The sequence below is a fragment of the Myripristis murdjan genome, chromosome 22 (assembly GCF_902150065.1).
Source record: "Myripristis murdjan chromosome 22, fMyrMur1.1, whole genome shotgun sequence".
Classification (NCBI taxonomy): domain Eukaryota; kingdom Metazoa; phylum Chordata; class Actinopteri; order Holocentriformes; family Holocentridae; genus Myripristis; species Myripristis murdjan.
In genome coordinates, this window is record NC_044001.1 from 9,568,094 (window position 1) to 9,589,736 (window position 21,643).

The 21,643-nt window shown below is 43.8% G+C and overlaps 1 protein-coding gene across 1 annotated transcript in view; it reads right to left on the reverse strand.

Annotated features, from left to right (window-relative positions):
- Positions 1 to 20,365, reverse strand: part of plekhh1 (pleckstrin homology domain containing, family H (with MyTH4 domain) member 1) — a 37,434-nt gene extending 17,069 nt beyond the window's left edge. Inside the window, exons 1-10 of the mRNA XM_030045268.1 lie at positions 20,194 to 20,365; positions 14,757 to 14,941; positions 6,347 to 6,409; positions 5,136 to 5,285; positions 4,958 to 5,041; positions 4,361 to 4,442; positions 3,627 to 3,809; positions 2,008 to 2,804; positions 1,237 to 1,315; positions 195 to 286 (exon numbers count right to left, since the gene is read on the reverse strand). Of these exons, the coding sequence (XP_029901128.1) occupies positions 195 to 286; positions 1,237 to 1,315; positions 2,008 to 2,804; positions 3,627 to 3,809; positions 4,361 to 4,442; positions 4,958 to 5,041; positions 5,136 to 5,285; positions 6,347 to 6,409; positions 14,757 to 14,900 (1,674 nt within the window). The 5' untranslated portion in view covers positions 14,901 to 14,941; positions 20,194 to 20,365. The remainder of the gene's footprint in view (positions 1 to 194; positions 287 to 1,236; positions 1,316 to 2,007; positions 2,805 to 3,626; positions 3,810 to 4,360; positions 4,443 to 4,957; positions 5,042 to 5,135; positions 5,286 to 6,346; positions 6,410 to 14,756; positions 14,942 to 20,193) is intronic.
- Between the last annotated feature and the right edge of the window lie 1,278 nt (positions 20,366 to 21,643).

Here is a 21,643-nt window from a genome sequence, read left to right on the forward strand (position 1 = left end):
ACCAATGTCAATATTTTTGTGAGAATTGTAGAAAAATAAGGGTGTAAAATTATCTGAAGAGTAAAACATACATCTGAAGCAACATAAAATGCACTGCAATGTAAAATTTAGCAGAGAAGCTAGAAGAGAAGTGCAGATCAGGATACACAATAAACCAAAAAGACAACTAACACAACACAGACGGCTTCACTTACCCCTTTCAGTGTTGTATACACAGGCACATTGATATTCTTATAGATCAAGTGTGTGAATGGACCTGCTGCTGGATACTGGGGTAAGCTGGACCCTGCAACATAAACATGCGAGCGTTTATTCAAAAGCAGATGGAAAAATAATCAGTAGAGGGCTGCTGCACTGTAATTCAATTTCTTCTGGTTATAAGCATCCGGTAGGTGGACTCCAGGAGCACAAACTCTTCACTGGTCTTTAGCGCAAACAAAGTAAAGCTGGTGTTTATTAAACCAAACCCAGCCAGAGTGTAAAACGTGTCAACAGCAGACACACCTAAAGCAGAGCCACAGGAGGAAACGGGACTGAAAGTAAGCTATGACTTAATCCCAAACAGAGCCTTGGCAGCCAGTTGCATATACCTGGCACTCACTAAATTCAATATTGTGGGTGCTGTCAAATCCCACCGTCTGCATCCTGACAAAATGGATGATGTCGGGGCAGAAAAAGCGTAGTGGTAATTACACCATGGCCCCATCCTTTCATCACAGCTGATTAAAAAGCAGCCTCTCCCTCCCACTCTTCCTTGGCTCTTTAAAAGGGGGGGATCTTGAAAGCCTCCCCGAGAGGAGCCCACACCTGCACAGGTGTTTGGAGCCTCAGGTGAGAGGAAGTGACATCAAAGGCAGCAATGACAGATCCAAACCAACCAGCCTGATCCACCACAGTAGCTTAAGCATCAGCTGAATGACAAGTCACTTCACAGCGCTGACTCATCTCCCCAACCACCCCAACCACCATCACCCATACACACACACACACACACACACACACACACAAAACACACACACAGGATGAGGCACCAGTTAAAACATGAAAAAAGAGCTTATGCAGTGCATTCTTCCTTACCTAAATGTCTAATCACCAGGATTACACTGAATGAAATTTAAATGTTTTGAACTCAAGAAAGACCTGAAGGTGAATGCCTCACTTTAACAGAGCAATTATGTTTGTTAGGGGAGAGCGAGAGGATGGCTGGTGTCTTGTTTCTCCCTGCAGGGTACTCACCTCGTCCCGGGACTCTGGCTCCAGGACTGGCCTCTGATACTCTCATTCCTGACTTGGCCACAGCATAGATCCGACTCTCCTGCAGAGATTGGCAAAGTCAGAAGGATTCTCCCAGACAGCTTCCGCTTGCACATTCATTGAAAAAATAACTCCTTTTTTCATATTGTGGAATAAACCGAAATAAATGTTAAGAGTTTCATCATGTGCTATCTACTATCCTCTATCTTCTCTAATGTTATCATGTTGTTAAATGTGTGCATGTGCTATCTGATAAATATATGAACGTGCTGTGTTGATAGTGTTTTAAGCTTGTTATGTCCTGTGGCTCTTGTCATGTTGCATAAGTGAGTATCTGACTCTAATAATGGCATAAAAATAATTTCGATTGTTATTATTATTATTATTATTGTTGTTGTTGTTTATATTATTAGCCTCTTTTTATATAGTAGTGATGAAAGTGTGAGCATCGCTATCGGGTGAAAACCATGCATCTCCAAAATGTCAGCATCTCAAAAACTAGAAAAGCAGTCTTATTTTTAGCAAGATGACAGTGTGCTTTTGAGTTTATCTAGTGGGTTTTGAAAGAATTTCCACTTTTCTCAACCCACAGAAAAGCCTATAATTCATGAATTGAAGTCAAAACATGGGCTTTAAACTTTTTCACACAACAACAGAGACTGGGTCATTTGCCTCAGTTAATGTCTGATGTCTTGGTACTGAGTAATACAGCCACAAACCCAAAGCAGATTTGACAATGCTAGTCGATCATACCCAGGAAGGGAAGCGATGTAGGGGAGGAGTTGGTGGCTTCAGCACCTCCGGATCTAACCGCTCCAGTTCCTCTGCAAGCCCCACAAAGGAGACTCCGTCATTGGGTGGCTCCTCTGATCCCGGCCCCTCCACCACCCCCTCCATGCTGTCAGGCAACCCGTCATCAATGTCCGTCTCCTCCACGACCTGGGCGAAGGGCGAGGTGGTAGTGCCAGCGCTCTGGAGGGTGGAAGACGTCGAGGAGGGGGTCATGATGTCTATGTTGACGTTGAGGTGGTGAAGTCTGTCCAGGCTGGGCTGGGGCTGGCTGTAATGCTTCTTCACCAGCTGGATGCTGTCCCGGGGGGTCAGCGGAGTCCGTACCTTGGGTAAGGTCATGCTGGTACCTGACTGGTTAGCCAGAGGCTGGGGAAGAGTCAGGAATGGATGGTTGGTGGAGGGAGAGCGGGATAGAAGCGGGCTTTTGGGTGTGACGCCAATCAGAGTGTCAGGGGTGCTGGGTCCGTGGGCCATCTCGTAAGCCGAGGATGAAGATGAAGAGGATGAGGAAGAGTGAAGGCACTGGGAGCGGAACTTGCTGTTGAGTTCGTCAGAGGAGTTGTCTCGGTCTGAACCCCCAGCCCGACCTTCGGGCCTCTCCCTTGTGGGAGGCAGTGGGCCCACCGGGAGCTCGGGACTGCTGGTGGACATGGGGCTGCTGGGACGCTCCCTGACCCGACTATGGGAGAGGGCATTGTGGGCTACAAGGTCTCCCTGGGATATCCCTTTACTGGCCTGTTCAGGAGTCCTTTTCACATCTGAGAAGAGACAGAAGTACAGTCTGGTCACATTTACTCCACGGAGGAGAAAATGTCAAGTGGCAGGATCCCCAAGTCTTATTTTGAGTTTTTAATGCTGGTGTTAGGGTATGTTTTGTGCACTCAAATACATTTTTCACTACATTTACTGGGAGCTCCAATCTATTGTTCTCCTCTAAACTATCAATCTTTTGAGCATAAATGGTGATACTATAAGGAGCAGTGTTTGGGAAAGTTACTTTTCAACGTAGATAGCACCCTTTATTATTTACCTCATACTGTAACCAATAACGCTAATAACAATTATTGATGATTAAAAATAATGTCTTAGTGTACTTTAAAACACTAAGACAATCTTATTGATTTTTTTTCAGTATGTTGCCTACTTAACATGCTACAAAATTTTTACTTTTTTCTTTAATCGGCACTAACAAAAAATATGAAGGAAGATTTTAAGTAGCTTTCTAAATTTGAAAAACAACTAAGAACACTTTGCAAGCGTTGATAGCAGTATGTAAACATTAAAGTTATTAGCGACCATAAATAGGTAACTTGAGTATCCTAATACACTGCAAAAAAACATTACATCCAACACTAATTAGCAGTGGCCATAGTGAAATTTTGAAAACAATAGGTGCATTTTGGTGTGTGCAGCCATCCAAAAGTCGTTTAAGTCTCTCATGTCACAGAGTTTCCTCCACACTTGCTGGTTTTGCCCAGTCATGTGATGGGCCACTGCCCAGCATGAATTAACAACACACCCACTAGTTCAAAAGCTTCCCACTGTCCATCTGAAAATAACATGAGTCGAGCTCAGCACACCTGTTGGTGAGGTCTTAATATTAGAGGCGTTCCCACGGGGACCCGGCTGTCTCCAGCTCTCATCTTGTGCAGGTGGTGTGCCTGGGCAGCTGGGAGGGTAGAGCGGGCTGCTGGGCACCAGGTGGGTATCCATCACAGGGGAGGTGGTGGGGGATCCAGAGGACGAAGGTTTCTCTAAAAGAACTGGAGGAGAAAGAGATGTTGCCACACAAGTTCTAGAAATACATGATAAGGAGCGCATTCATTCCCAAGTCGCCTCTAAATTGTGCTGCTGCTGACAAACAATTAAAAAAAAAACTGCAAAATGCTGTAACAAAGGATGACTTACAATGAGTATAGCAGTAGTTTATGTTTAATGGCGCTCTATGCAAAAATAAGCATGCAATTTGGTGGTTCAGTCTACATGATGCTTTCATCCTTTTCACTCGGTGATTGATTACCTGCTAGTTCCTGTCAGCCTAAACATTCTCACTTTAATTGACCCTCGGCAAGTTTGCATAGTGCACCTTTAAATTTCAAGGTTGCCAATATTACAAGCAGCCAGCATGAAGCAACGCAACGGTTAAAGCAAAAGTGCATAGATGTTAGAATTGAAAAACATGAAAAAAGAAGACTAAAATGAAAAATTGCGTAATATAATCGTATAATATGAACTCAAATGCAAACCAATTATTGTCTAGCAGTCTGCTCTGAAATGCTTGACAAATGTGAGCACCCAATCCTCAATATATCACCTTGCAGTTTGTCCTGTAACAACTGTATCTGCTCTGTCTGCTTCATGTTGGCCATTTTCAGCTGCTGGTTCTCCTGCTCCATCTGCATCACAGCACACAAGACAATTTAATGAAAAAAAAAAAAAAAAAAAAACACAACACAAAGGCAAGTTCGCACGCATTTGTGTCATTATTGATGCAGGCAATAACATGTAAAGGCAGGTTTGCGGTTGTACTTTTCCTCTCTTTTACTGAAAGCTGATCGTCATTAAAACTTGTGTGTGAGCTGCATGAAGGTTAAACGTCTTTCAGCCTCATCAGACAATTTTGAAAGCACATTGGAGGTCGCTGACAAATTTCATAGCATTTTAAGTGCCTAAAAAACTACTTTCGGACACATGTTTTCGTCTGACCACACCAACGCATAAACAGTTACATATGACATCAATTGGTACCATAGATGACCAGGCATCGGGAAATCTGTTTATATTCACTCTTTGACCGCAAATCAACAAAACAGTTTGTTTCGGTGGGAACAGAATGTCTCTGAGCCGGGTGAAGGCTTTCCACAAGGCTCTTTCTTTAGTCAGGGGTTTAAATATACATGTCTGAGCTTACCTCTCTAAGCTTGAAAGTGACCCAGTCTTTAATCTTGGCAGCTTTCTCCTCAATGATTTTTGCCTCCTGGGCTCTGACTAAGATCTGCGCTCAGAGAAAACAGGGTTTGCACATTATTACAACCTAGATTTCATGAACATAAATGGACATTTCTGCTCCGTATCTACAGGCACCATACCTGTTTTTCCAGCTGCATCTCTAATCTCTTTATCGCAGCATCTTTTTCTTGAACTTGATTGGTCAGGTCCTGATACTTTCTATACAATGAGCTCTCCGATTCGCTGGTTTGTATGTTTGCAGATTTCAGCTTTTCTTCCATGACATGGATCTAAAGCGCAAAGTTAGAGAAGTGCATACATGAAGACAGTACATTTGCATGCTTGATTCCAGTTATTCTGAGGAGGATAAAATCAGGAGAAAAAAAAAAAAAAAACATCATGGATAGATTTACACAACTCTGACAAGAAAAAAGCTTTCCTAGCCCTTGGGAGCTTTTTTTTTTTTTTTTTTTTTTTGAAAGGGTACCATCAAATTACCACTTTCAGAAAACACCTGGAACATCCAGTAATGACAGCAAATCAGTGACTAAACCCAAGAGAACCCAAGACAAAGAGAGTATATGTGTGTCAGGTATAGGGTGTCTAATCTTCAAAGCACAAAACAAAACCACGGACCCCTTTTGTTAAGCCCCATAAAAGGTCAGTCCCTCTTGAGGAGTTTGGTGTTCAGTCAACAACAGAATATCCAATTGAATATGTGAGGGATTGATATTACATAACAACAGTGTTGGGGTTGAAACTTGACTGACTTTTGGGATTCATTCAAGCATCACTGAATGTAAAACAAAGAAAAAAAAACACAAAACATTCATTGAAATGTTGAGGGAAATATGACAATAGCCTATAGGAATATGATAAAAATGAGTTTAGAAAGTCTTATTTTGAAGTTTTGAAATCTTTTTCTTAAAGCAAGTGGAAAAGAAAATGACAGTGGAATGCCTTAACCTCACTTTCCAATGCAGTTTTACTTATTTCCGGTATTTTTTAATTCTTCAAAGAAGTTGATTGTGAAAGTATCTCATCCCCCTGGCAGATTCTTTTCACTTCTTGTAAGAAAAACAAGATTTTAAGACTGAATATGAGACTAAATGGCTTGTTTTTAGCAGCATAATCAATACACAGACATACAGCATGTATAAACACATGCCATTTGGTGGACACTTTTATTTGAGTATCGATTTTTACATTTTAAGATTCTCCTTGCACATTCTGCTCCATGTCTACGTGTTTGTTTGTTTTTTTTTTTTTTACAATTTTTGAGGTTAGTTTTTTCTCTACGTCCAGCACTTGAACCTTGAGCGGTGAAAGGATGAATGAACGGTCACTGTACCTGCTTCTCAGCACTTTCAGCCCGCTGGTCGGCCTCTGTCACCCTTTGCTCCAGCTCCTGCATCTGGGAAAGCAACAGAAAAGGTTACCATGGTTTCCAGCACGGGTCAGCTGTCTCTGTATGGGGTACTAAAGCCGTTGGGAGGGGTTGGGGGTGGTCACGAGAAAATCCAGAGCTCCCAGTATGTCCTTTGGGGTAGAGGTGGAGCCCTCCCCTCCCACACCCACACACACACACACACACACACACACACACACACATTAGTTACATTTAATTAAAAAAAAAAAAAAAAAAAAAAAAAAAAAATCAAGGTCTGTCAGAGACTCTGAGTGCTACAGGTTCTGGCAAGACACATTCTGAAACTTGCCACAAAAGGCCCTGCAAATCAGACAAAGCCATACCAGAGGTCTGCCTGGGAACTCTCTCTCTCTCTCTCTCTCTCTCTCTCTCTCGCTCTCTTTCTCACACACACACACACATACACTCATGAACAGTACTCTTACCTATAATATTTTCCCTGGGAAGGAGTTAAAAGGTGAGTGTCCTGGAAACATAGGAAGGAACCTTCATTTGCTAATTTCTGCTGCTAATTTCCAGTTTGTTTCTCCTGGCCACTGAGCTTATAAATTATGTATTGTATATATGAAATGGATAGTGTTTTGCTCCCTATATGACACATGTTTTGGCAGAATATCTGTAAATGCTATTAAAATTGCTATTAAAGCTGTATCAGATGAAATGAATAATGCAACAGCAAAAATGTGTGGCGACAGCAAGTAGAGGGGCAGCACGTGAACTCAGTAATGAGAAAAGAGGGTCAAACATCAGCCAAGTGCAGAGACAGAGCACGGGACAAGGCGGATTATCTCCTGAGAGATCCGATGTTTTACCATTTCTCGAGGATTGGCGCTTTGAGCACAGGGGTGCAGTAATGTAAACACAATGCATGGACATATAAGCAATAGAGGCCCTCTCAGGAGAAAGGGCACTTCTTTCACACTGCTGCTCCTGACCAAATAACAGTGTGATGGAAGGGCACTAATATACTCTGTGACTACAGTGTGTGCACATGCTTGCGTCACCTTTTGTGCGAGCATGCATACTCATGCTTTCAAAGGCAAACATTTTCTATTCTGCAAGTATACCCAACTAGTGTGCTCTCTCTCTCTCTTTCTCACAAACACACACGTACACACATACACACAAGAGCATGCAGATAAATACACACACATACCTGCCCACACTTGCACACACACAGTTTGACACAGGATGCCCTTTCCCTGAGTGCAGTGACCTAGCTGAAAGGAGAACAAACACACTAATGGATTCACTCTGCTTGAAGAAAGCATCTGCATTCCTCTCATCATCTTTGTTTCCCTTCCCTTTGTTTCTTTTTTTTTTTTCTTTCGCTCAGTCTTGCCGTCCTCTCCATAGAGGCCTCTGTTTCCCAGAATTCACTCACACCAGTTGCATGTTGCCTCATGGCCAGATTAACGCTCACTGAGTCCCGGGTGCATTGGAGGGGAGGAGTGGGCGGAGGCTGGTGGTTAGTGGCTGGATGACTCCTCACCTCAAGGTCAAAAGCCTCCGTAGTGAGTCAAAAGCATTACCGGGATAAGCCAGAGAAGTGCAAACAGTATTTATCCTCCATTCAAGAAACAAAAATAGCAGCAAGTAAGCAAAAACATGAGGTGAATAAACCTCAGAAGTCGTAAAGCTGGACAGATGTGCTAACTGGCTTTCTGACGGCATCGCACAGCCAAAGCAGCATCCAGAGGTCAGGAGGTGGAGGTGGGTTTGGACCTGGCGTCACGGGATTGAGTGAACCAGCCAGCACCATCACACAGACTGATGGGAGGCGTGTATATATAGTCCTTGGCCTTTAGTAATAAATTAACTCCATTAAAGTGGGAGTGCTAATCTAGGGTCACAGCATAAGACTTTCAAGCCATTCTTATGCATACTGAGTTGAAAAGAAAAAAAAATGCTGTGATATGATATCAGTAATCTTGAAGACTTTTGCAGCCTTTGTTTATGTGTAGAACAGCTTTGCAATCGCAGTTGAGGATTAAATGGCTTCCTCAAAGGCACTTTGTTGGCAGTGAGGTGAAGGAAGAGAGAGCATTACTTATTCAACTTCTCTGCCCTGATCTTCCCACCCCATCTCAGGCTTCAAAACCTACTTCTCTAACCTTCAGGCGACCAGTTATGAATTCAAACTGGAGGTGATTGTGTTGCGAATATTTTAACCCTATAAAACCATTTGTATCATATATGATACACCTTATCAATTCCGTTTTTTCATTTTCAGTTTAATCAATACTTGACCAAAATACTGGTGTATACCTTTGAACACTTCCCCTGTTCACCCTGGACCATACCATTGGCACTTCAAGTACATATCTATATCATACAACAGAAAGATCGTGTAATAACATATTTTTTGATTTTTTTTTTTTCTACATTTTGTTATAGGACTAAATAAAGGGTTCAGTTTTAAAAAATTTGAATTTTCTGCCAATTCTTTCATAGTTCAGGCTTTATAGGGTTAACAAATACTGCAATTATGAGATGATTCATGATTTTACTGGAAATGATCAATTTTGGATCACTATTTATTAATATGATTTATTAATAAAAGGATGATGGTGTGATTTTGTTTTCTTATATATGGCGAGTATGGTTTGTAGGTCAAGGCATCTCTGCAGCATTATAGTACTTCACTTTTAGAATGATATTTTGTCACACTTTTTCCCTTTATCAAAAAAAAATCACAGCTTCTGCGATTTGGATGCTGCACTTGGCCATATTTCAGTTTTGATGAATTGTCCATCTCTAATATGGATCCTGTGCACCAGGGCGCTGTCAGTGAGAGTCTGTCTCGCTGTCTCTCTGTCACTTTGCCTGGAGCCTGGTTAGTTACTGCAGAGTCCAACAGGTGAGGCCTGAGTCGCTGAGCAGGCCTGGGACAACTATGTCAGCTATCCAGCATCTGTTGAGGCCACGCTGCAACATCTGAGCTTCTGCTGCTGGGACGGCTGAAAATGTGGGGGTCTCGTGTTTCCTCAAGCTAAGTGTCATCAGCATGAGTCACTCCCTAAATGTTACGGTAAATGCAACTGGAAACTGAAGGATCAATGACCTTGGATCAATACTGGGAGGACGGCACGGGAAATTTAAATTAAACACCACATATCTTCAAACACAGAGTCTTGCCAAATGTACTGCTGTGGAATAAGAGGTAGAGCGCTGGCCCTCCCTGCTTTAGTGTGGAATCCAGAGAGACTGATAGGATCCAGGGAGGTGGATAGATAAGAGCAGGCTCGAGACAGCAGATCATCTCTTCCCCAGACAGCTAATAGCTCTGTCACAGCTACATATCTGTTTACTCTATCCTCGCTCACTGCCAGGGACAAGCCGACAGTGAGAACTGGTGGTTAACAGGCTGAAATCCTGCTAAATCCTCCCAGTCAGTCACACACTGCAGTTACACTTTTCATTTTGGTGTGATTTTTTAAAAGACCTGATCCTGCAGATCACATTTTATGAGATCATGCCACTGTCAGTCATGCTATAATACTCGAAAATGTCTGTTAAGCATCTCTGGAGGCTGCCTTTATTTAATATAAATGTGTCCACTTTTTTTCCCCACTCTTCCACTCTATATTTTCTTTCCATTGCTCCTCTGTCTAGATAAGACTTTCAAGCTCAATGCCAATGTCCAAATCTAGCTTTGAAGATCTGACAGCAAAGTGGGCAAAATCTGTTTTGTGTAGCTAGACTAATCATTTTTAATGTATTCTGACATTTGTAGATCATTGCTGTAATTCATCCCAACTCCGTGCATCAGCAACAAAGGTCACAAAATCCCCCCATTACTCAACTTAATGAGATTAGCTCTAAAAGTGCATGACTTGAAATAGCAGAGAAGATAGAAAAGAACTCCAGCATAGTTTCACTATAAAGAAACTGCACAAACATCTACAACAGGTCCACCTGCCTCTCTCAAACATTAATCATTGACTCCTGTGACACAGAGCTGATGGTTAATAATGCTTGCAGCTAATAAAGTTCAAATCCAACATTTCACGAAAAGGAGTATTAAAAGACGACGGGAAAATAAATAAGGATACTAACAAAGAGCGAGTAGTTAAAGTGTCACTATGCACATATAAAAAATGTTACGTGTGCAAAAAATATGAGGACCACCAGCTCCTTCTATGGGACACAGACCTCCAGGTAGGTGTTGATGCTTTACTGACTTCATTTTTGAATCCATGTGAATCAAATTATTTATCGATTTGTAGACAAGGGGAACATATCTGAACCCTTTAGACAGCTGAGAATGGGACAGTGTAAAAGGTGCAACTAAAGAAATCTAGCTCTGGTCTCTCCCTCAGGCTCACAAGGTTAAACACGGGTCACAAAGCACTGTATGCTACATCTCAGGCTACTCAAATCTTGCCAAAGACCTTTGCACCAAAATCAGAGTGAGAGAGACAGACAACACTCTTAAAGAGCTGATCCAAAGAAATCCTGCCTTGGAAATAAATGTTTATACACACAAACGTGAACGCAGTGACCTTTCCACACACTTCCTCACTGAGCGAGCCCGCTGGCCTGAGTCAAATGACAGTGTATCGCCCCTCAGGCCTTTGTGACGCTTAGGGGAGAGATTAATCTAATTTCCCCAGTAGGCTATTAGATTAGCTAAGTAAAGAAATAGAAAACCTTGAAGTGGAAACACCAGCCAATATGAAAATTCCTACTATGTTATTCCTGTGGTCTATAGGATATCAGAGCTGCAACAATTAGTCCAAAAATCGAGTAGTAGCCAACTATTAAATGAATCGGCAACTATTTTGACAATCGATGAATCGTTTTGAGTCATTTTAACAAGAAAATGTCTAAATTCTCTCCTACGAGCTTCTCAAATGTGAATATTTTCTAGTTTTCTTTAGTAGATTTCTTTAGTATTTATTAAACTAAATATCTTTGGGTTGTTGACTGTTGTTTTGTTGGACAAAACAATTACAAGACATTTGAGGACATCACCTTGGACTGTGGGAAACTGTGATCAACATTTTCCACCAGTTTCTGACATTTTATGGACCAAAAAACTAATGGAGAAAATAATCAGTAGATTAACTGATAATGACAATAATCGTTAGTCGCAGCTCGAATAAATCCATAAATCCCTGTAGGTGCTCCCCGGTCATGTTTCCCATCTCTCCCAGCTCACTCTCCATGCAGCAGCTCTGGCTTTGTAACTGCTGACAGCAGCTGATTGGGTTTTCCTAATCCACAGCAATAACTTTGACAAATTCTTCAACAGAGCCGCCGTCCCATTAAAACTCCACACAAGGCAAGTGGGGCATCTCTCTCTCTCTCTTTCTCTCTCTTTCTTTCTTTCTTCTCTCTCTCCCTGTCTTTTTCTCTCACTCACAGTCAGCCTCCAGAGATAAATGCCATGTCACAAGCAACCACGTCAACTTTTTTTTTTTTTTTTTCATGTTTTTCCATACCAAAGTGGGTCAATGCGTAAAACACTCCTAACTTGGCAAGAGGGGAGATGAAGAGCGTGAAGCAGTCTTTCCAAACAGCAATAACATGACGGAATGGTAGTCACTCAGCACCCTTCCCCCCGCCTCAGAAAAACACACTCAGCAGCACGGGCCTCCACTTACCCACTCAGTGCTGTGTGTGTATCTGTGTATGTGTGTGTGTGTGTGTGTGTGTTTGTGGGTGGGGGGTTTCTTAATGAGAGCAAAAAAAAAAAAAAAATGGAGAGAAAAAAAGAAGGAGAGTGAGTGACAGGATAATAAGTCTATTTTCATCAAGTCTGAACCACCTCTTATTATTGGCAATGTGGCCAAAATGAACATTTAACAATACAAACAACAATGTGTGTGTGTGTTTGTTTGCACGAGTGTGTGTCTGTTTATGATTGTGAAAGAGAGAGGGAGAGAGAAAGAGAGAGAGAGAGAGAGAGAGAGAGAGAGAGAATAACATCTACTAACAGAAACTTTGAACCCTTTTAACAGTATGAACATTACAGTAAACAATGTGTGCACAAATGTTTGTGCGTGTGTGTGAGTGTGTGTGCATGTGCGCGCAGGGATGTTTATTAGTGGAGGGGTGAAAGAGAATAATTAGTCTTTCAGAACTTTAGAACCCCTCCTATTCTTGGCATCAGAGCCAAAAACTCATTAAACAATACAGTGTGTGTGTGTGTGTGTGTGTGTGTGTGTGTGTGTGTGTGTGCATATGCATCCGTGCGTGTGTGTTTGAGTGCATTTTCATTCTTGTGTATGAAAGTGAGTGTGTGAGGGAGAAATAGAGAACACCAGCGTGCGATGCTCATGTGTTTGTGCATCTTTGTGTGTGTGTGTGTGTGTTGCACTTGAAACCAGGGATCCAAGGGAACTGGAGGTCTGACAGAACCTGACAGAGGACTCGGTAGGGAGTCGTCCTGCTCTTATCAGACAGCCGGTTATGTTTGGACTGTAAACATCCTGCTGACTGAACCTCTCCAGCTCTCCAGAATCCGAGATAATACAGAAAGCAATCCACCATAAGACCCCAAACAAAAAAAAAAAACAAAACTCACTTTCACACAACTATTTGGATTTACTAGTTAATGAAAAGCTTCCAGTTTCTGAGCCACAAAGAAACGATCCCAAGGCAGGAAACATCTCCTGCCTACAGTGGATGATTTCATCCTTCTGAGCCTCTTTGCACTTGTATGAACATCTTGTTGTGTTTTCATTTTCAAATAAATTTCAGCGTTTTACCAGCAAACCTCCTGATGATGGCTGATTAGCTTCCAAAGTGTCTGGTAGTCAGACTCACCGCAGCCACAAAAAAAAAAAAAAAAAGACTCACCCTCAGGACCCAGTACCAAGAGCGATGAGTAAATTCGAAGATATTTATTGTGGCAAGAAACTGAAGCTAAGCCCTGATGATACAGGATGAGTGGGCCGAGTGTTTACCCCAAATGCTGAGTAAACCCTCTCCTCACATGCAAATTGCACACTCACGCACACCTGTGCTTTAACTTATCCACATGCTAATTGCTTCCTTATGCACGACCGTGGCTGATTGTTGAACTTCAGCTGCACAAAAGCAGAAGAGTGAGAGAGAATCGGGAGGACAGTGGTAGACCACAAGGACAAGAGGATGAGGGAGACTCAGCTACTTAAATTTGGGCTGGAGTATCTGTCTGCGTCTGTCATTTTGACACACGAGTCATACAGTTATCAAAGTCGGAGAAGTCTAGATCTAATCCCCACACTAATAAAGTGGTTAAAACGGTCACGTACGTGCGCAGCTTAAGCGGTTTATATCAAATCATTGCCAGGTGAAGTCAACTAAACGTGACACATAGTGTAAGATGAACAAACATCACGCTCAGGAACTTATTAAAGGATCAGCTCATGAAAACAAAAAAAAACAAAAATAGGCTTAGATGCTGCCAGAGACAAGGAAGATCGTGGCAGACTGGAAGCCTCATCAAATCACATAGAAACTATCACACATAAACTTCACTTTAAGGGTAAGTGGGGACGTATCTGCTTTTGTATTTTATATACCTGTGATACTCTCGACCTGTATCCTTGCCATTCTGCATCTTTCTTGATCTGGACCCAATGCGGTGCAAGTGTTTCAAGATGAGCTTTCACTTTCAACCACTAACTTAGTCCATTTAGCGGCTATTGATTCTGACTGGGCCAATAATGACAGCTTAGCCACAAAGCAGCTCTCCATATATCTGTCAGTCTTTAGGATAATATCGCAGATCCAAATAAAGGCTCTCTGCTGGGTGTAGTCCTTCAACAAACCAAAGAACTACATTTTCCATCTGGCATGGAGAGGCTTTAGGATCCTGAGAAGGAGCTGGAGGACGTTACTTGGGGAAAAGGACGCCTGGTCCACTCTACCTGCCTGGCTGCCACTGGGGCTTTGACCCAGATAAGTGTAGAAACAAATCGAGGGATTGATTAACTTAAAAGCTCATATCATAAACAACCGTTTATGCTTGCAATGTGAAATCTTATCCGATCAATATTGAGAGCATCAGCAACTCATAAAACCGCTTCTCTTTCTCTCCCTTGTGAATTTTCTGGAACTGCAGGGAGAAGTGCTTTTAACGGCAAGGAAAGGAGTGGGCGGAGCTGCAGCACAGCTTGTGTTATTGCAACATGATGTGAGTTGGCATTGGTTTAAATCGTTACATCTCACAAAGTCTCCACAGAGCTCACAATAGTTTCAGCACCATAAACAGGCTCCGCTCACGTTTAAACGTTCATCAGTTAACCATTCTTGCCATAAAACTGAACTGATTACTATCATAACTCTCTGCGCAGTCTCTGATTCCTACACTTCCCACAATGCCTCCCTCCCCTCTTACCTTCTCTGCTAGCAGCTCTCGGATTTTCCCCGCTTGGAGACGGAACCTCAGCAGCTGCATCTCCAGGGCAACGCAGCGTTTCTGCCAGTCCACGCTGGCCGCTCCGACGGCTCCCGCCCCGCCGCTCTCCAGCACGTCTGCCATGGCGGACTCTCAGAGCTCTTGCCTCCCAACTCAGGCTGGACCTGAACACATGGAGCACAGGAAGCGGGGGTCTGGTCAGCGCTGCATTGCTTCGTGTGATTTATTGGACTTGTAACATGTTGTTGTTTGCGAGATCGGTTGTCATCTCAAAAAAAGTTTATTGGCTGCTGTATAAATGATAGCTTCGTCCTCGGCGACTTGACAGATTGAAAGTGAAATGAAATATTTTCTGCACACAGTAATTAGATGATGGTGGAGGAGTGAAACAAATGACACGTATTACACTGAGTCGGATATGCCAATAATCAAGTCATGGTATTTCCTCAAGCAGTCCAGTTTCTGGTTTCATTTATTGCACAAGAGGGGGGAAAAAGTGATTTAACCTCTAAAATGCTCTTCGGTGACCACACTTCCCATGATTCATAAAGGAAATGTAAGTTAAAGTAAACACTCACGATGAGTTCTGATGACGCATTTCATTGAAGGCTTCCTCTCACTTTCTCTGTCACTCCATGACACATAACCGCACGGACACACACACACATTCCTGCAGGGGGATAATCCCGTTTCCCAAACACATACAAACAAACACACATGCTCGCTCGCGCTCCTTGGCTGTGCTCACGTGAACGCACAAATACACACACACACACAAAACCAGATAGGGAAGCCGTCCCTCCTTTTCATGTGCAGACTCTCCTTCTCCACATGCCCACACACACTGAACAAAACCCCAGCAGGGAGGCTCTGTGTCAGTGGGGGAGTTGGGTTCATGCGTGCCGGCTTCTGGGCCTGCCAGCAACAAAGCAGGTCGCTGCTCTGCTTTTTAGGCAAATTACCTACTAACCCAATCCGTGGGTCTCTTCCCCCACCCACAACTCCCTAGCCATGCAATCCCTTCTTAATTACAGGGCAGGAGTGAAACGGGATCCAACCAGGCACAATAGTGTCTTTCTGCATGACAGTCCCATCACAGCTAGAGAGGGGGGCGGTGAGATTGCCTAGGCAAAGAAAGGAGGAAAGAATGTGTGAGAATGAATGGACAGAGTGCTGAATGTGGGAAACTGGGGCGCTGAAGTTATTTTTACCTGAGAGGGATTGACTAGTGGCCATTTTTCTCTGGCCGGATACTCATTCACAAAGGTCCGCGCTCTATTGTGTGAAAAAACCTGATTATCCTGAGATAAAACTAGCCATAACAAGCAGCTTCGACGTTATGACACGACGAGGCGGAGAAGCCGACTGTGCGTGAAGGGCCGCGTGAAAAAAAAAAGAGAGGGTTGTGCCGAATGAAACCGAGTGAACTTCAAGCGAGTTTGGCAGCGACACAAGAAATGGAAAACAGGCTTGAGTTAAATTACATTCAGACAGAAAGACAGTGTACCCAGACACCGTCAGCAGAACAGCAGACGTTCAAAGTCCAGCGACTATAACTGCACCATGGCGCTCCCTGCAATTAGCATGCTCATAAATACAGGCCTAGCAAACAAATTACAGAAGTCAAGCATATGGAGGTTTTGCCAGCCGACCGCTACACCCAGGCTGGACAGTCAAGGTCCAGCTTCGGATGTCTCTCTCTCTCTCGTTCTCTCTCTCTCTCTGGACAGACCGGGGGATATGAAGGCCAAGGAAAGGAAGACTGAGGCGTAGGGGACGAGGAGAAGTCAGCCAGCTTGAACCAGCCAGCTGGGCCACACCGGGGCAAGCCAGGACAGACGAGGCCAGCCTCTCCTCAAGGAGCTAAAACAGCTGGGTGCAAACAAGCCATTTGCTGGTTAAACACCTTCAGCACTGCCATGCTAATTCTCCCCGGAACAATTCTTTTAGCACTCCCGGCTTGTCGAACATGGGGGGGTGTTGCAGCCCAATGCCAACCAGTGCCAGGAACCCAACTGAATAATTACCAAGTTTGACATGGAGGTGGAGGAGGAGGAGAAAGGAAGGCAACCCGTGTTTACAAATGGCCACACACTGCAAAAGAAAAGCTCCATCTGAACTAGAAATTCAGTCTCGTATTCAAGGTTAAAATCTTGTTTTTCTTAAACAAGTAGGGAAAAATCTGCCGGTGGAATGAGACCGTCCCACTTGTTTCCAGTACATTTTCACTTTTTACAAGAATTTCTCTGGGAGCAAGTATAAATATGTTGGAGTAAGGCAAAAAAGTATCAAGAAAAAGACACTTGATCAGGACAAGTCTGGAAACAAGTTGATTAGCATTGCCGGTGGTAGACTTATTCACTTGTTACATTTTATTTTAACACTGAATATGAGACTAAAGCGGGTAAAATGGACTTTTTGGTAGTGCATCCCCTCTTGCTCCCTAAATCTACAAAAAAAGTGTTGCGCACATGTATAAAAAACATACTCGCCAGTCAAAAATGAGGTAATTTTGCTCTGTGTGTGTGTGTGTGTGTGTGTGTGTGTGTGTGTGTGTGTGTGTGTGTGTGTGTGGGAGTAATGCAGCCCAACCTTTTGTTACAGCTGAGATTTAAACTGGAGTCATTTTCTCCGCTTCCATGAGCATAACCCTCCATTGTGGGGTGGTTTATAGAAGCGTAGGAGACAATTTTCCACCGAGGCTACTGTTATATACGAACTAATAAATGCTATTCTCTTCTAGAGTATCTTCCGCAGTATCTGGCATATGCCAACGCTGGAAAAATCCAGGTGGGCGGGAAAAGGCCAAGACAACAAATACGAGCTTTTCAGCGTCTGCACTGTAGATCCACGTTTAGTAACACTTGGCCCACCCAGAGCGGGCCGCACCAGGACAGGACTGGCAGAGAGGAGCGGGGGGCTGGAGCCCAGTATGGTGAGTCTTCTCGTGGATACAGACAGACAAGGAAGCCCCGGGTGCTTCTGTACTTCCATCTAGCTGGGAGACCTTGAGTGCAGCTGGGGCCAGAGCAAACACTGGGGAAGACAAGTCAGTGGAAACCCCACCACAAGGATCCCAGCAGGATACGTTCTGCAGCACAAGTTCCACTAGAAGAGGCTGCCATCGCCGTCAACTGCTTTCCACTGACTACACTGACAGTTATACTGTATTACTCTCCTCACTGACTGAGATTTGATATCCACAGGAGCTTTCACTCAAGATGTGGAAGCTATCACCCATTGTAATAAAACTGTTTGGACAGTGAAAAGCGGGTGATTTTTTTTTTCTGACTGTTGCAACACACTCGACTGTACCACCCCGCCCCTTCCAAATAAAAAATAAAGCTCAGTAAAGCAGGGTTGAGGGTGTGCACTGCTCTTCCAAGGACACAGCGAGCACATGCAGAAGTCTCCAGTCGGTCATTCCATTGACTAGAGCCTCCTTAATCACTGCATATTCACACACTCCCCGGCCAGCCGTAACTCTTCAGAGCTCGCTTACACGAGCGCAAACACACGGCGACACAGAGACGCACGCGCAGAGACAGATTGGAAACAGACACACAAAGACACGGGCTCCCACTGACACACACCCCCACACACACACGCACACTGCTGAGCATGCAGCTGCGGTGATGTAAGTGATTAGGTGGTTCAGTGATATCATCCCCACCAGACATTTCAAATCCCCACTGTTGTTGTCTCTGCAGAGATCCAACTGGCTTCCCCAGATTTTGGCATCTCCCCTGAAAATGACTCCCATCAGACAGCGCAGGAGCATACGTGTAAATCTGGGTCACCCGCTGCAAATTCGTGTCAGCGTGGCAGATCTCTGTGTGTACAAAATGAGACAAAGACAAATTATCAGAGAGTGAGAGGAGCAGGGCAGGGTGCGTTAAATACTCCCTTATCTTCTCTTCCTCGGCCCCGTCTGTTTGACAAAGGGGACCTCTCAACTCCCGCCTGGTCAAGTAGGCCTCACACTTGTGTTTAATTTAGTGGCTGACTATTTTGGTCCTGTTTTACAACTACAGTAGGGAAGTATTCCTATAAATAAAGGCAAAGGGAGAAAAGTCTCCAGTGCTCATGCTCCTCCAAGTTAAGTATTTCTTAACCCTTGACCCTATTCTTGAAAATGGCAAGGTTTATGTTGTTGGACACACAAGCAGGATGTTTTAAAAACTTCATAAATAACCCCTGAAAAGCAGAGGCATGTCGTACGGCTGCAGTGTGCACTCTTGCTTTTTTTTTTCCGCTACTTTGTAATAACACAGATTCAAAGGATAGTTTAACACACACAAGAAAAACTTGAACCACAAGAAAAAATAACAAAACTGGAGGACTTCATCCTGTGTTTGCCTCAACTTCAACGTACCTCACCTCCATCCTCCTCTCATTTATCACCTCGCCTGTCCTCCTCCTCCTCCTGCTCTCCCACCTTGCCCTCCCTCTGTCCCTCACATCCGCATCTTCCTCTGCTCGCCCTCTCCTCCTCCAACACATCTCCGTTACTTTCCTTCCTTCCTGCCTCCCTCCACCTCCTCTTCTCCCCTACCCTCACCGGCAGGGGAGGCTGGGAAGGTGAAGGCAAGCTCTCCCAGGGCAGGTTAATGACAGGCTGACCACACTCATTATCAGTCGCACACACAGGCACTGACATTCCTCCTTGCTGAGGTGTAAACATGGACCTTCATACGCAGCACTCCTGTGCCGTCCACGACACAGAAAAGTGATGAGTTAGACGGCACGAGTGACACTAATAAATATTCCAAAGCGGGACAGAATAGGAATCCTATGTCATATCACCCTGGGAACTAAATAAATTGGAGTTATTGTTATAATGAATGGGTAAAAGTGAGATATGCAGCAGTGTGGGCAGTCAGGATTCAGTCAGGATGCACAAAAAGGGTTTTGATAATGACTAGGACAGTGCATGGGTGCAAATATGACAAGAGCAGACACAAAAATAAATGCACACAAAAGCTATTTTCCCTCCAGGCTCATGCAATTACAAGTCAGCAGTGCGGATTTTTCCTCTTTCACATCTAGACAGCCATAATACAGTGTTTATAAATGTTATTGGAGGCCGTGCAAGGGCAAGCAGTGGCCAGACTTTTGTCCAAAAAAGGCCACAAGGAACAGGTGTGCCAGACACGCACTGGTTAGTAGAAAAGTAGCAGCCCATAAAACCGTCGGTCAGCAGAAAGTGCAGGCTACACATCAGGCATCTCTCAAAATACTCAGTTCCAGTTGCGCCTCTTGCGATTTTTGTCCCTCCGCATCTTGGTTTGGTGTAGTCCTGGCATGTGCATTTCCTTCCGTTTCACTTCAGTGATCCAGCAGAGGGATTACAAACAAATAAAGCAGTGTTCCTGGTTCAAACGGAGCCTCACACACTCACACTCACATACTTTACCTTGTGACTTTGTTGTCTCTCTCCCCCCCTTCAGTCGGCTCTCTCCGCTTCACGTACACCTTCCCCGGTGATTCGCCTCCCGACTCATAACTTCTACTTTCGGTCGACTTTCCCTTCACCGTCGCTCATTCATTTTTTCGTTTGAACTTTTCACGCCTCTGTCGTCCCGCTGTCCTTCTGTGTGTCTTTGCAGCGGAGAGTTCAGTGGGACGCTGCCGCTGCAGAGCCCCATTCAACATAGACTCATCCCATATTCCTTTAAAGGGCCCAATGCGGGATCAAATTTCTCCAGGAGCCAGGCCCCCTTGTGTGTAGGAGCTGCTCAGGATATTGCATTAAGGCTGGGATTGGGTTTTCCCTCTCAGGATGTAAACACAATCTTCTGAAGATTTCTTTGAGCTGGCGGCTTAAGCCCAATGCCCTGAGATAGACCTATGTATTAATAATAGAACCATAAAAATAGAATGCATTTTTTAAATATGAAACATCGGTTGTGTTAAATAGTTGTGTGCAGCTTGTGAATTTCTTTGACTTCAACCCCAATAACACAAGGGCCACCATGAAGGAGCGGAGAAACGTGTTTCATTCCAAGTTTTTGCTCTCAAGAAGCCCAATTATGTTTGCTCATTGGGAATAGCTCACAGGCTACCTTGAATTTTACTGGAATCAAGTTTGCAACCGTTAATGAATCATTATCTGGGCAGTAAAACATTTGTGAGGGGAGGGTTTGGAAAGGTTTAAGTCTTCATCAAGTGCACACAGCCGTCGGATTCCCTTCAGAGGCGAGGAAGGACTTCACTCTCTCACCCTCGCGGGGATTCGCTCAACTTAAAATGACAGGAATAGTTTGCAGTCAAGCTGCTTTAATCAGCAGGATAGTTTAGAAACAAATGGGGCCCAATCACAGAGGCAGTCTTGTGGCCCTGGTGGGGAGATTGGTTTCCCCTCTGTAGACTTTGCACATCTCCATCTGGAACATTTTATAATGTCTGTCTAAGCATTTACATTGTTGCGTGATACACCCAAATAAATATTTCACAATTTTAGCACCAAGAAATAAGTCATACAACAGGGGGGGAAAAAACAGTGCAACAAACTCCCCAGTGTCTCTGTAGTGAAAAAAGGGAATATTTTTTAATCTAAATGTAGCACTGTCTCAAATGAAACTGTAGCATGATCCCTGCACTTTATTAAGTTTGTGTGTTAATGTAACAAGCATGCAGTGGTGTGACACACCCATACTGTGTCCAGTAAAGGATACACTTATTCATACACATATCACGAATGTAGTACTCATACATGCTGTGAGAGAGGGAGAGAGAGAGAAAGAGAGATGGAAAGAGAGGGAGAGAAAGAGAAAGAGAATGCACACAAATAACCACAAGTATTCCTCATCTGCTGGTCAAAGCAAACAGTGGACCGGGATGCTGCATTACAGGGAAATTAAATC